The sequence below is a fragment of the Denticeps clupeoides genome, chromosome 4 (assembly GCF_900700375.1).
Source record: "Denticeps clupeoides chromosome 4, fDenClu1.1, whole genome shotgun sequence".
Lineage (NCBI taxonomy): Eukaryota > Metazoa > Chordata > Actinopteri > Clupeiformes > Denticipitidae > Denticeps > Denticeps clupeoides.
In genome coordinates, this window is record NC_041710.1 from 11,707,529 (window position 1) to 11,723,122 (window position 15,594).

The window sequence follows — 15,594 nt, forward strand, 5'->3', positions numbered from 1 at the left end:
TTTGACAGGGACCCATCTGCCACTCTTTCTCCTGTAATAATGGCCTATCGGACTGAAGCGCATCGATTTCCTGCTTTTGACACATTAAAAACCGAAGATTAACACCAATATTGGTAGGTCACGTATACACAAACCATATATCGCGCTGGTTAGCGGGATAGACGTTCCGCGAGGATAAAGAGTGGTTCCTTCAGAGAACTGCGTCAGGGTTGCTATGGTTGCACCGGTCCGAACACACTCTTATGTTACACAGAAGCTACAGCGCACCGGCCGGCCTACTCTTGCTGACCGAAGGAATCGTTTAATTTGAATAGTAATTAAAAAAAAAGGGTGGGTTAATGACTGTGTAAAATGCTTCCATAGAGGGCGAGCTTGGCTCTTTTTCTTTGTGCTTGTGTGCCGCTGTAAAAACTATTTCCAGCGTAGCCTACAGGCTGTCCTGCAGTTTTACCTCCATGGCGACACGCGTGGACCTGCTTGCTCAACCAAAGCCGAACCTGCTCAGATATCCTGACAGGTAGGGCCGGTTTCCATTTCCCGAAGCGGCATTTCCATCGTATTGGTGCTGACAGGTCTGCCTGTGCTTTGGCAGACGCTCCGTGTATTGGCTAGATCGACTGCCCACAACTGCCCACAGGTTTGGTAAGATGCACCATTTTTATACCTCACGTCTGTTTTCCTGCCAACACCACTTAAACGTTAAAAAGCTGCTGTTTTGTGCAGAACTGACCCCTCGCTGGTCCCAGCTGTCTGAGCCTAAACGCTTCCACCCCGGCCTGCAGGAGTCCAGGTAGCCCGCACACTGCACGCAGGCGTCGCCCGGAAAAGGCCATACGAGCTTCCGGCGGGTAAACGTGTCCTGTGCCCCCTCTTGCCCTTCAGGCGCCCCCCAGTGTGGGAGGTGAGCGCCGCGGCTCTGAGCGCCCGTCCCTCGCAGCGGGTGTGTCGACTCGCGTTGCCCCGCCCACCGGCTCAGGGTTGGGAGCCTCAGCGCCCCCTGGTGGCCACTCTTAGTTTTGTCATTCTTCTCTGCAACGAGTTTTCATTTGATGCACTGAACTAAATGGCTTTTGTGTTGACGTAGCTGAACGTGGTGGTGAAGACAGCGGTGGCCAGTCCCAGGATATGTCAGCTGGCGCAGCCGAAAAAAAAGCCCCAGGAAGAGTCCAGGATGCCAGCACCCACCATGCCGTCTGGCTCATCTTCCTCTCGAATCCGACAACTGGCCAGTGAGCAAAGCCTTTTCAGTTTATTAATGCGTGGTAATGGGGTTGACCTTCAGCTGTGATGAGCTGCCAGACATGCAGGGATCTCATTCACTGGGGATCTCACCTCTGTTACGTCCCCATCATGAGAAGATGACTGCACCGTCCTCAGTGACTGTATAACTTCTTTAAATTGTCTGTACATACGGATTTCTTCAACTTCCTTGAAACTGTTATGATGGTATAATTAAAAGGGAGTCGTGGTGTGAGTCTGGGTCACCAGACACTGCCAGCAGCCCTTTGTCTGCTACTCGTTACTGAAGAGCACCCCTGAAAACACAATTCTGTTTAAATGTAAAGGTTAATTATGTTGTACTTGCTGGCCTGTATGGATAAAGGTCATTTTGCAAACTTTTCAATTTTTCTTATTTTAAGAGCACATTTATTCTTAGTTTCTTAGACAGTCCATACAAACCAAAGATGATGTAATTAGTATAAAGGCAATAACCCTAATACAGTTAAACTGGATATGGGTAATAATGTATTGAATCAGGTAGTTAAATTAGCTAAAATGTCATTGTGTCCCACTAGTGTAGAAAGCCTCACTAGTGGGTGGTAATTTGTTCGTTTATTTTTTCGAAACGAGGCAATCGCTGCGTTTCTGCCTCATCGGCTTTTACTGCTTCTGGCTCACACCCTGTCTCTGCTGCATGCAGTGGAGAACCACCACAAGCCTCGGGTGGACCTTGGGCTCATAGTCGCAATGTTCCACCCCAGGCCTGGCCTGGTATACACTTTTTTGGGGCAGTGGTGGAGCAGCGGTTAAGGAAGGTTAAGGTTCGAATCCCGATCCGCCAAGGTGCCACTGAGGTGCCTGTCAAGGCTGCCCACTGCTCACACAGGGTGATGGGTTAAATGCAGAGCACAAATTTCTCTGTGTGCACCGTGTGTTGTGCTGCCGTGTATCACAAGTGACAATCACTTCACTTCACTTTCACTCGTGCCGTGCAGAACGGGATAGAAAGGGAGCTCACATGGGAGAACAAGCACACTCACTCATCGTGTTTGCTTAGACTGATGATTCTCGACAAACATCTGAACCCTTACAACCTATCTGTCCGTTAGGGCCCAAGCCCGACCACCCTGAGTACCGGACGAACAGGCCAGCAACACAGCCGGTGACAGCGGCCGCGCGGAATGCAGTGGCCAGTGAGCGTGTGCAGGTAGCTTCTAAACCGACGTGGAGCCACAGTGTTATCTTCACTTTTATAATTCTTCTCCGGACGGCACAGAAGAATGACAAACGCTGCATAGCTGGTACATTATGAGAGGGTTGGCATTTTCTCTTCTCACCGTAGGTTCTGGCTCAACACAGATTCCATCACGACGAGGTCAGAGGGAGCGACCCCTATGCCATAAGCCCGGCAGCACTGACCACCTCCGCCTCACCACGGGTTCTGGAGCTGTGTGTGCCACTGGCTCGGAAGTGCAGGAATCAATGATAAAGAGAAGGAAAGAGGAAGCAAAGTGTGAAACTCATCTTTTGTGGCTTGTGTTGCTGTTACCCAACACTCTTGTCTTCGCTGTAAAGAAAATAAAGATCAGACGAAACACTGCAAGGGAGTTACTGTGGAGAAGTATTGTTTTTTTTATAGTCACCACAATGAAAGTTCTTCTTCTGCAAGCGTTGCCGCAGCTCACCTAGGAGGTTCTCTCCACAACAACATTTATTTCTTATATAGCCCAAAATCACATACTGTATGTCTCAATGGGCTTTGACAGGCCATACAGATGACACCCCCCACACTTGACCCTTCTGCACACAAGGAAAAACTCCACACAAAGAGAGGGACCCCCTTCCAGGGTAGAGTGAGTCTGCAAGTGGTGTCAGTCCAGGGTTTGTGATGGTTTGTCCAATAAGAGAAAAGAATCCTACAGTGGTAGATGTGGAGATGTCCAAAGTGTAGTCCAGTTTCATGGTGTACATAACGCATCCATTATGATGCTACTGGTCCAAGCTTTAGTTGTTACGGTGGTGGTGGCTGTGCTGACCCTCTGCTTCGTTTCATGCTCGTTTAGCAGAATTTTTTTGCTTGTCTCTTCACTGGGTCTGTGTGCTTGATTCCGTGTCGGAGAGAATAAACAGAAGCAGCGGCAGGTGGTGGCATCGTACGACCGATACTGAAATGTGGTCATAGTGGTACATTGGTGCTACCAAGGTCAATTTAACACTGTCTGTGCTTAACAGGGTGAGTGTGGTAAAGTGGACCTAATAATTGACACTGTGTCAAACTTTAACAGAAGGCCCGAGAAAACAGATTTAGATTTAAACACTGAGACTGTGTCTGAGTCCCAAACGCTGACTGGCAAGCCATTCCACAACTGCAGAGCTCTATATGAGAAGGATCTGCTCCCAGCTGTGACCTTCTGTACTTTTGGTACCAGTAGTGACGTTGATCGAAGAAGGCGTGGCGGGTCATAAATACATTTAATTCAGGTACTGCGGGGCGAGACCATTTAGAGCTTTATAGGTGAAAAGTAGGATTTTGTAGTCAATCCTAAATTTGATGGGTAGCCAGTGCAGTGATTGTAAGACAACAACATTTATTTCTTATATAGCCCAAAATCACATACTGTATGGCTCAATGGACTTTGACAGGCCCTACAGATGACACCCCCACACTTGACCCTTCTGCACACAAGGAAAAACTCCACAAAAGTAAACTCTAGGAGAGAGAAAAAAGAAAGGAAGAAACCTTGGGAATGAGTGATACAGAGAGGGACTCCCTTCCAGGGTAGAGTGAGCCTGCAAATGGTGTCAGTCCAGGGTTGGGATGATGTGGTCAAATTTCCTAGTTCTAGTTAGTACTAGCTGGAGTTTACTCATGCACCTACCAGAGCATCCAGACAGTAATGCGTTGCAGTAATCTGGAAGAGCTTTTCTGCGAGAGAATAAATGGTGTAATAAAACAATGCACGCGTGCGTTGAGTAAGAGCCAGAACTGCGGGGCGAATTAAGGCAGAGGGAGTTCGAACACGACGCAAACTCGAAGGCTTATTTCTCCGGAGAAATTACCGCACGCCGCCCTCCCCACCCCGTCTCACACCGCCGCGGTAAAACGTCCGACAACCGGGCTGAGATGAACCAACTAGTCCGCTTCCTCATTCAGGCAGGACCAGAGAGGACCAGACGTGGCGGTGACTTTACTTTTTATCTTATCTTGTTATGTCCAATTCATTTTTTTCTTATTGTAACAGACTTATATTAGCACGATGGATATAAAAAAAAGTTCAATTACACACTAGTGGCGTTGCTGTGGGTGTGTGTGTGTGTGTGTGTGTATATATATATATATATATAGAGAGAGAGAGAGAGAGAGAGAGGTGCTTGTAGGTGTTTTTTTTTAAATATCATTACATACCTTTTCCCTTTATCTTATGAACGTGCCTGGTGGATACTGACATCTACATGAGAATGCAGGGTTATCTGTGGTAAACTTGAAATGAGCTACATTTGGTTTTCTTCATTTTCTGTTTCAGCGACGATGATGGGCTGGATAAGCACTGGACTTGTGCTGCTGGTCGTCAGACTGTTCCAAGCGTCAGATCCAGGTACGGGAGTTTACCTGCACTCGCGCAGAACACTTTTGATTGTCTCAACAACATGCTGTGCATTACATTTTTCACAAATCATATGCGATTGTTCATGTCCTTTCTTCATCATGGTCTTTGCAGAATTATGCAGACGACCCACTATCCAATACTGCGTTTTTCTGGAGCATGCAAATGTCACCTGTCACTGGGAGCCAGTAGGACAACCTTTTTCCACAACCTACACACTGCAAGTAAACATGTAAGATCATAGCAACAACCTGTGACTTTAAGTACCAGGTTTTATTCTGTGTGGATGGTTAAAAAGCCCTATGAATAAAAATGACAAGTTCAGGTCCCAGTGACGGTTGATGAGTTACGCCGTTCAACTGATGAGTCAAGCACTGAGGACCTCTGCAAGTCAACATGAACTTTTTAAATAACCCTATAAAATTATTCATCTTCCCTAATCTCTGCCTGTCTAGCCACCTCAAGGGTGTTTTTACTCAGTGTTTTGCCATGAACAAATGAGCATGTTTTTTAATATATACTAATGATTGGACTCATTTAGATGCTGTAAGACAAGCACCATAACTCAGCCAGTGCATTTTAATTTCACCAGTAGAGCTGTGAGGTCACATGTGGGCTTTCACTGTTGTGTGTGTGCGTGTTACACTATGAAGAAAATAATTTTAATGAATCCTGGAAGATTCACTGCACATTAACAAGTGACAGAAAATGATTTAGAAGCAGGGTTACTAGTAGTTGCATTTACAGTTATTAATTTTATCTTGTTGTAACTGTATGTTAGGGTGCTGTGGTGTTAACTAAGGATAAGACGTAACTCAGAAGAAAACACAAGCAGGATGTCATCATTGTGTCATCTCTGTGTTCTGCACAGAACCAGTAGTTTGGGAGGTCGCACCTTTAAAGCACTGGAACCTTGTGTCACAACAGAGACTCACTGCTCTGTGAATATAGAATCTGTGATTCATGAATATAGCATGGATGTTTTGGCACGTAATTCCCATGGTGTCAGCCGGTCACCCAGACATGATGTCTATGGCCTCAATGAAGGTACTACACCATTCACAATGATTTCAGTTTTTTTCAATGAAAATGGTTTTGCTTATCTCATGCACACAAAATATGTCTGAAGCTGTGATCACTATTATATTTTAAAGACTGCTGCTATAGACACAGCAATGGTCAACTGGCAGTGGCTGTAATCATTATAAAGATGACATTTTATGCTGTAATGCACACAAGGATTTTAGAACTATATCTAATATTCATCTAATGGGGACTTTGCTCCCTCTGTATCTCCTGCACTGTGTCGAGCTGACTCTCTTTCTTCCTAGTGAAGCTCTACCCGCCCACCTTCACCAACCTTGCTCGAGTTCCAGGGAAGCCCAAGTGCCTGGACCTGTCTTGGGGGAGGCCACAGTCGTTTGCCCTGTCTAAGCCGGAGGTTGAGAGAGGCTGCTTAATATTCCAGCTGGAATTTTATTCATCTGGAGAGGCATGCATATTTAATTTCTACTCATAATAGCATAACTAATGTAAAATCAATGCTAAAGCATGCTGAAGTGCTTAGTACCTGCTGTTTTTTTTTTATTCTGGTGCATAATTAGGCTGTGACCACTCTTAGGATTGATGGCTTTGCCATTTTGTTAAATCACATGGCAGATTTGGTTCATATCGGTTCATCTGTTTCTTTTTTTTTATCCTCAGAGCACTGATAAGACCTCCTCACTGTGCTCACTTGTGAACAGATACAGAACGTATGACTATATGTTTCTTCAATGTTGCAGAACCATTCTCAGGTCATCGAAAGAAACATATCCGGGTTTGACATCGAGCTATGCATATTCCGGCCTGGAACTGAATACAGAGTGCGGATGCGTTATCAATACATAAATGCCAACAGACACTGGAGTGACTGGACCACATACCAGAGCAGTTCCACAGATGAGGCCGGTGAGAATGTGTGTAAATTAAATACTTTTTCACACATTTAGGTAAAAAATGTTTTTTATATTAATCATAAATAACCTCCTATTTCAGAGGAGGGGGCATATTATTATTTAGCCATTGTAGCAATGTAAAATACTGTATTATTTATTCCTTGTTTGTTTTTGATGATATTTCTCTATGGCTGAGGTCTCCATCCCTCCATCTCTTATTTCTCCTCGCTTTCTTTCATCCAGCTCCCAGTGCAGCTCCTCAGGCATGGTGGCTGATTGGGTCAAGCGACGAGAGAGGATGGAGAGATTTCACACTGATGTGGAAGGTAAGATATCTCCCTCAATATCTTCCAGACTATCTGCCAAACAAACCATTGCATCATCAGTAGATCTGTGTGTTTCCTTGGTGTGCTGGCCTTCTAAGGGGTGTTTTTTTTCTATTTGAATCAGTAGCATCTTACCACTCACCTATCTCAAGTTTATTTCACAATTTTGCTTCAGGAAATGGGTGCTGTCACAGAAAGGCATGTGTAGAGTTTATTGCTCAACCTAAATATACTTTTAAGCTGTTCCCCTATGTACTGTTATATTAAAAGACCATTCAGGACACACTTGTTCTTTTATTCATCTGTCAACTGTCTTTTATTCATCTCAGGAGGAGATGAATTACACTCCTTACACTCCAAAAACTGGAACTAATACACACATGGTGCATAAATGTAAAAAGATATTATAATCTGAAAGGTATTATAGTCTGAAAACATAATTAGTCTAGGAAGAGTTGTAAATATTCTTGTCTGAGTAAAGGACTCCTGTAAATGTAATACCTTTATAATCATTATTTGTAGCAGATTGTTATTGCTTTAGTTCCTTAGTCCTGGTGGTTCTTTACAAACCTTTCTGCTGTAAACTGACATATATTGTGCCTGCAGGGGCACAATATTCTAGCCAAGCTCTGCTTAACGATAATGAGTTTCTTACCTGCACAATCATCTGGAGGACCTCTGTTGCACTGTATAAGCAGGGTTCTTATGGTCATTAAAAACCTGGAGATTTCATGTGGTTAACATCAAAAGAGTTACTACAACGCCAATGTGTTGATGTTTTTCTCCGTCCTCAGCCTCTTCCTGCATCAGTGGCTAATGGCTATGTACTATGGTACAAGGTGCAATGTTGGCAAGACCAGGACCAAGATGGGCATGATGTTGAAAACTGTGGCACTGTAAACCACTCCAGCTACTCCTGTAAGCTCTCTCTTCCACCGGAGTCATGCACTTGCTCCTTGACTGCCTCCAACTCAGCAGGAACCTCCCCAGAAGCCAACGTTCGGATCCCAGCCTCCATAGAATCCACAGGTGACAGAATATGGATTTCACAGATTTTGTCCATTGGCATATTAGCAGAGCAATTTAATCCTGTGCTCTCAAACCAGTCACTGACTTTTTAGAATTTACAGAGGTGCTTATTGCTTTGGGAACCCCTAGAATATTTAGTATTTCTGCATAAATAGGGCCTGAAACCCCACTTGATTGTCATACAAATGCATATCTCAAATTAAACAAATGAGACATACATTTTATACTTGATAATGCAAATCATATCTGTGGTTACAAAAGGTTACAACCAGACTCAACCAATTCTAACAGAAGCCAATTGAACACACCACCACGTGGACAAGTCAGTAGTATACTGGAAAAATGTTTTGTAGATAGATTTTTTTGTTTAGAGAAGGGAATATGCTGCAGTCCAGCATAAGAACCTGATCCCATCTGTGAAACATGATGCTGGTAGCTTTATGGTTTGGGCCTGTTTAGCTGCAACTTCCAGGATGGCAGGATGCCATCTTTGCTAAAAGTTACTAATTCATAGTACGGCTTAGTAAACATTCAAGCCGTTCTGAAAAAAAGTTGTGAAAAAATAGTCATACATTTGTCTCATTCGTTTAATTGGGTTGTTTTCAACAACTTATTAGGATGTTTTAGGTCACATTTAGGCCAAAATATAGAACATTCTAAGTGGTTTACATCATCTTTTTAAGAGAACTTCAGTTGTAACTATTGTCCCAATCTAGGCTCAACTATGTCCCTGTCTGGACTCCATGTCATACCACTGGACGACCACAGGATGGAAGTGACCTGGACAGTTTACGACACAAGAACTGATCAGACAGGCTTCATAATACAGTGGTTTCCTGTAAGCCAAGGCCAGATGGACAACTTGTACTGGGAATGGCAGAATCCTGCTGCCAGGGGCCTGGTGATCACAGGTTAGATCATTGTCTAGTGAGTGCATTTATCTGTTGTTGTATTATTCATTTGATGGTGATTCCATGTCTTGTAATTGGTATTACTTAACTGTAGGTTTTTTAATCATGTTAGTGTAACTGAAGTCGGACAGTGAGTTTGTCAATGCAATCGGCATATATATATTTATATATATATATACACACACACACATACACACACACACACACACACACACACACACACATATAGAGTTTACACACACATATATTCATATACAAATTTGTCCTGTATATATTGTGGTTTGTACAAGAAGCATTTCTGTCTTTAGAGTCTGTGTCACATATTGGAACCATGTGTTTTGTTGCCATTTGTCAAGACTGAATGTGTCTCAGTTGATGGATGGATTGATTACAGCTCTGTACATTCCAGAACATGTAGTATGGCTTGGTTATGAAGGAATAGTTGAAACCTTGAAAAATGATGTCCTAAGTCATTTAAAACAAGATGATCTGTGTCACACAACAATCCATAAAACAACTTATACTGGATAGATTTTTTATAGTCATACCTATATAATATAAAGTATTTGCAAATAGTGTTGTGAATACAATATGCTGTTATTCTTGTATGTCACTTTTTAAACCTAATGTATAGAGGCTTGCGTGACAGCAAGCAGCATGCCTCAGACAAGCATACCAATAACAAGAGACAGGAAATTGCATAACAGCACTCATATCAGCACACAATTTCAATGTCAATCTGGTTTCATCACACATAGTCTGGGTGATATATACAATATATTCAATTTATCTTGGATGTTCCACATGCAATGTAGTAAATTACTCATGAACTAAAATCCGAATGTTAAACAGACTGCATGTACTTTGCTTTTGAGGTTTGCTTCTCTGCTTCACCATTGGTGGTAGTAACCTAGTGGGTAACAGACTTGCCTATAAACAAGAAAACCCAGGTTCAAACCCCACTTACTACCACTGTGTCCCTGAGTCCCCTGAGGGGACTGTCCCTGTAACTACTGATTATAAGTCACTCTGGATAAGAGCATCTGATAAATGTTGTAAATGTTAACTGTAAAATGCCCCATCAAAGCTGACGGCCTTGCTCTTCTGCAAAACCAGACTTGCATTTTGAAATATTTTGAAATATTGTTCAGTTTCAGGAATTATCATAAACCTGTATATGGTAATGAGCTTTTTGTCCACTCAAAATTCTGAACTATTAGAAATAGTGCAACTCCTTACTCTCCAAAAACGTTTTTACTGTAAAATTCACCTTGGAACTTTGCCCGTGTGCACGTAGATTTGTGATGAATATGGACATTTTCATGTAAAAGGCTGACCAAGGCTGAATTTTAGAAAGAGACTTCAGATATAGTATTAGGGGACAAATAAGACCTATATAAATCCATGTCATGGGACCTTTAACAAGTGTCAGCCAGTTCTCCACAACTGCAGATCTGTGCAGTTGTTAAGCTTTGATTGAGATATTGCAATATCATTTATATGCCATATCGTCCAGCTCTACTTGTTTTTTCATTGGATGGAAGTGCTTGCAGTCGCTTATCCTACAGCAGGCGGTAACCAATATGGCCTTCAGCACGTCAGTTCATGGTGCAAGTTCTTCAGGCACAGAGGGCAAGATGATGAATGCATCAGCTTAGCACTTGATTTGATTATTTATTTCTTCATTCATTTTGATTCAGTGGTCCACGGTTGGCATCTCAGTTGTTTGCTGAGATGTATGTTGAGACTGCAAGAACTTCACTATGCTCTTCATTTGGTTCTTAGTGATGAAGTGCTGACAAAGTGTTTTATGTTTCTTTTCTCAGATTTATTTTCTTAGCTTTACAAAATATGGCTTTTGTGGCATTTATTACAGCACTAATATGAATCTTTTGGCAGCTCCAAACTGAAAAAGGATACATTTTGTTTATCAGCTTTCTGGTGGCACACTGTAGGAGAACACTACTCACTACATATGTGGTGCAAATGTACTGCAGTAGTCAGCTTAACTGCGAATAAGGAACTGAATCCTTGTATGCAATATGTGGGCGTGTAGTATTCTTAGCCATTTTAGTTATAGACTGGAAACAATAACAGCACATACCTTTTTTTTTTTTTTATCAAAAACATTGAGTAGAGTAACAATATATATGTTTTGAGCACTAAGCACTAAACAATAAATAGTTGTTCATTTTCCTGTTTTAATATTAAAACAGAACCCAACCCCAGATTTTTATGGTAAGTTATAGAAATTTAATATGAAAGAGAAGACAATAAAAATGACTGAATAAGTAAATAGATTAAAAAAAACAAAATTTCCTGTCACCTTTACCCCCCTCAAAGGGAGGGCAAAGTGCCACAGCCAGGGGTTCTACTGCCAAATCAAAAATAAGTGAACTCAAAGGATAGCCTTGGCATGGAGCCCTCAGTGGAGTTCAAAAAGTTGTAATTGTTAAAAGTTTGTAAGAATTGAGCCAGTGGGGCAGAAATAAAGCAGCCTAACCCATGCAAGAAAATGTGGTCCAAAATTGAATTTTTTAAGGGTCGCAAATAAATAGTTCCAATCTATTCAGTCAAACAGCTTTCCTGCATTCAGGCTAAGGACACATTCATACAGCATTTATTGTTTTCTACATGATGTTTCAGATGGGATACACCCTGAGGTGCCCTACGATGTGTCAGTCAGAGAACTACATGGAGCAACGGCTGGACTGCAGTTGTCAGTGGTTGTTTTCACTCGCCAAGGAGGTACAATCCTTTAAGAAACATAGAAATCTTGGTTCCTCTTTACATAATCCGAGTGTAAAGTATCACTTAGAGCAATCTTTACAAAGGAAAATGCCTCAGATTATTACATTGTACCTAAGGAAGCACACAAATGGGAGTTTTTGTTTTTGTCTGGTGCTGTACACATAAGAGATTGAAGTTTGGCGTTTCTGAATATTTTCACATTAAAACCTGCCAGAACATTTCCTTTCTTCATGTGTCACCAGCCATTCTGCAGCGTTTGCAGTATTTAGAAGATCGGGCCTCTTGGTTGGCAGCATGTGATGTTTCCTGGTGTTCAGTGAGGATAATGGGGATCATTATCATTTCAGAATTTTGATGAGTACAAGTGATTTCAGAGAACCGGAAATGGAAGAAACAGAGCGAAGGACAGATGTTTAAATGTAGAATGAATGTGCTGATGAATAATTCAATTTGCACCAGGCCATAGTTGAAATGGAAACTGTTCAACTTGTTTGGTCTGTTCCATGTTGCATACCCCTTCATTTGTAGAATTTTGATGTTTTTTCTAATGAGGAGTGATGTGCCCACTGCCCACTTGGGTTAAATGCAGAGGTGACATTTCATTTGTGAGCAAATAATCACAGTGATGTCCTGAAAGTGAAATTCTGTTCTGTGTTGTGCAGAGCCATCTGCTGGACCAGCACTGCAGGTTCAGGAGCTGGGAGAAGGCAGCGTGACGTTGCAGTGGCAACAATTGAAGATAGCAGAGCTTCGTGGCTTCCTTCGTAACTATACACTCACTTACATCAATGCTAACGGACAGGCCAAATGTAAGAGACATCAGGTCCTCATATGCTTTATTGTCGAGTGGACTAATTGATAAGAAGAATAATTAATGGCTGTTTCTTGTCTTCTTCAGATGTGACTTTGCCAGGGACGTTTACACAGTACACACTTAGAGGTCTGTCTGGGGAGTACAGAGTTTACATAACGGCCCACACTGATGCTGGAGCGTCACCAGGCCCCTCAGTCACTGTACTTGTAGGTGAGTTTGCAAGAAAGACACTGAATTGCATTGAATCAAAATTAATTAAATTAATTGAATTGACACAGATAAAGCTGGTTATCTGGCAGTGGCCATACTGTGGTGTACACTTACCCCTGTCTTTACCATTCTGATTGGCTACATGTGTCTAAGGCTCAACGTTAGGTAAGACAATTTATCAATTCTTCTAAAATTACCTCTTGAGAAACGTGAAACTGGACTGTTGATATTGAATATTAACCAATTACTTAGTCTTGCATCAGAGCTCACAATACATATTGAACTAAAGAGTTGACATGTCGTCTATGTATCTTATCACCCCAGAATTAAAAGGTTCCTGTGTTCAAAAGTTCCTGACCCATCAAAAAGCACTCTGTCTACCTGGATTCCAAACATCCCTCAGCAGGTACAGCAAATGATCACTGTCCACACAACTCAAAAATACATTCAGTCAATAATTTTCATAATTTGCATTATTCAGATTAATACCAGGGTGGTATTAGCCTAGTGTGTGCCTATTAACCAGAAGACCCAGGTTCAAATTCCACTTACTACCATTGTGACCCTGACAAGACACTTAACCTTAAGTGTCTGGATAAGGGCGTCTGATACATTTAAATAAATGTTAATATATTTAAATAAAATTAACACCTATTTTTCTCCATAGTGCATTCCATTTTTAACACTTGAAAGAACATTTAAAATAAATATTAAGTAAATATTTATTACCATATGGTCACTGTATTCATGTAAAATCATTTGGACAATTATTGAAATAGTCATGTAAAGTGCCTGATTTAAGCAAAATCCAAAATGTTCAGTTTAGAATAAAATTATAATTTATTATGTTGTCATGTTTAGTTGTTCTGTCCTTTTCCTTTAGGATGACCTGAAAAATGTCAATGGAACAGTGGACAGTGTCAGTCACATCAAACTTATCACATATATTAATACAGAACTGTGCTCTCAGGATGTCCTACAGCCTGTCAATACAGAAATTTGCTTTCATTCCATCCACCAATCACCAGTTGGTTCTGAACAAGGAGATCATATGATGCTCAGTTCATCGTTCAGTTCAAAGCATGGATCATGGACTATCCATCAACCATTACTTGGAGAAACACACCTCCACAGTCTACATCGACCATCAACCAAATGCTGCAGCTGCAAAGTGACCGGTCCTGCTTTTCACTACAACAACATCCCACACGCACACGTCACTGAGGTGGAGGAATCAATATCTTACAATACCAACACGCTGGATTACGCCCTAGATGGACCTATGCTCGCTTATGTGGAATCTTGCCACTGCATATACACTGAATATGTTTCATCTGCATTTCTACCCACAAAAAAGCAGCTAAACGCAGGCATTAAGGAGGAGGAATGGTCAGCATGTGAAGATTTCCCAAATGTTTAATATTTTTTCTGGTGCAAGAATATTAATATCAAAAATATGAATATTATAAAAATAATATGAATGTTGCATGTGTATTGTGCATTTAACTTAATGATGCTCAGATTAAAACATCCAGTGTAGTCCAGCTGGGCCTAAATGCACTAAGTGTGGGTTTTATTTGCTAGTGTAAGGTCATAGGTGTCCTCAGGTGTTTCATAAATGAATATATAAAACAAGAACTAGATACTATCTTTAAATATGTTTGTGAGAGCTGTCAGTCATCAGGCTCCTCCTATTTTGAAACTCTGTTAATAAAACATCAATAAAGTTCGTGTTCTGGGTAACAGAAATAATTACACTCTTCCTCGAGATTCAGACAACCACCAAACGGTTCTTTCTTGTTGTATCTATTTGCGGAAATCCCGAGGACACCTTAGCATTTACCAAGTCCCACACTGCATTAGCACCAGTTTCAAAACAGCTTCATAGTTTCTTGGAATTCTCTGACGAGCATCATGAGAATTAGTTGTGAAAGTGCATCATAGTCATCTTGGCTTCCATGCTGATACAGTTTTAATCAGGGTTGTTATGTTTACTCATAGTTCATGTGTGTGTAATGAAATGTGAAGGATTTGGTACATGAACGTTACCATTAGAGGCCAGTTACTCTTGTTTATATCATTCATGTCCTGTATGAAACTTGAAAATGTTTCCTTAAAATGTTCAGTGGTGGCAAAAAAAAAAATGTTAAATGCATTGTTGGTTTTAAACTGTGACGCATAGTACGCTGTAAAAGTTTTTTCAGTTATTTTATTTGATTAATCGAATCTTTTCTCATGTACAGATTTTCAGCATCCAAACTCATTTTAGCTTCTCTGTACACCTTTGCACAGTACTGTAAATTAAGTGTTCCATATTGTGAAGCCTTTTGGTTGTATTACAGGAAGCAATGATCAAAGACGTGCAGGGAATGTGACGGTGCCTGCTTGTCCAGTTTTTGTATTGTGATTAGCCCCATTTGTAAGTAGGCCTATTCAAAACACAGCTGACACAGCAGTCTTGCTAGCTGATTCGTGAAAAGGGGAAGAAAGAACAGCAGGTTAAAGCCCTCTCCTGACAGACTGATCCATTGGGCCAGGGCCGATGTGAGCTGGGTGAAGGGCCAAGGGCTCACCACCAGCTGGCCTGTCTTTCCTGTTGTTTACACGTCTTTTGTTTGAACAGACTGGCATGTTAACCCTGCTGCGGTGTCAGATAGGCCCTCTGCCCAGATCAGTCCCCTGTGCACGGCGCACCGCGCCGCCTGCAGCTGAAAGATACAGGTCTGTGGATGGACGAGTCCACCCCCTTCAGCACGTGTGTGACATAATTGTGAAACACCTAACGTTTTC

At 41.7% G+C, this 15,594-nt stretch overlaps 2 protein-coding genes across 6 annotated transcripts; both read left to right on the top strand.

Moving 5' to 3' along the window:
- On the top strand, positions 1–2,828 carry spmap2 (sperm microtubule associated protein 2). 2 transcript variants are annotated; one of them, XM_028975242.1, is made up of 8 exons: positions 1–113; positions 427–517; positions 593–642; positions 724–790; positions 883–1,000; positions 1,085–1,229; positions 2,331–2,428; positions 2,564–2,828. In XM_028975242.1, the coding sequence occupies exons 2-8, from the start codon at positions 456–458 to the stop codon at positions 2,705–2,707; spliced, it is 684 nt and encodes a 227-aa protein (XP_028831075.1). In that variant the 5' UTR covers positions 1–113; positions 427–455; the 3' UTR covers positions 2,708–2,828. The 2 variants fall into 2 exon arrangements, with proteins under 2 accessions (XP_028831075.1, XP_028831074.1); XM_028975241.1 differs by lacking the exon at positions 1–113 and having other exon boundaries at positions 256–517.
- Positions 2,829–4,226: 1,398 nt separating this feature from the next.
- Positions 4,227–15,411, top strand: LOC114787570 (interleukin-31 receptor subunit alpha). Of its 4 annotated transcripts, none has more exons than XM_028975218.1 (15): positions 4,227–4,403; positions 4,746–4,817; positions 4,941–5,058; positions 5,698–5,873; positions 6,158–6,318; positions 6,611–6,776; positions 7,007–7,089; positions 7,884–8,118; positions 8,835–9,029; positions 11,676–11,777; positions 12,443–12,589; positions 12,679–12,804; positions 12,873–12,969; positions 13,129–13,210; positions 13,688–15,411. In XM_028975218.1, exons 1-15 carry the CDS (start codon positions 4,346–4,348, stop codon positions 14,222–14,224), a joined length of 2,355 nt encoding a protein of 784 aa, XP_028831051.1. In that variant the 5' UTR covers positions 4,227–4,345; the 3' UTR covers positions 14,225–15,411. The 4 variants fall into 4 exon arrangements, 3 of the variants coding, with proteins under 3 accessions (XP_028831051.1, XP_028831052.1, XP_028831054.1); XR_003749424.1 differs by having other exon boundaries at positions 4,341–4,403; positions 12,679–12,800; positions 13,688–13,739; XM_028975219.1 differs by having other exon boundaries at positions 4,341–4,403; positions 12,958–12,969; positions 13,688–13,823.
- Positions 15,412–15,594: the final 183 nt, after the last annotated feature.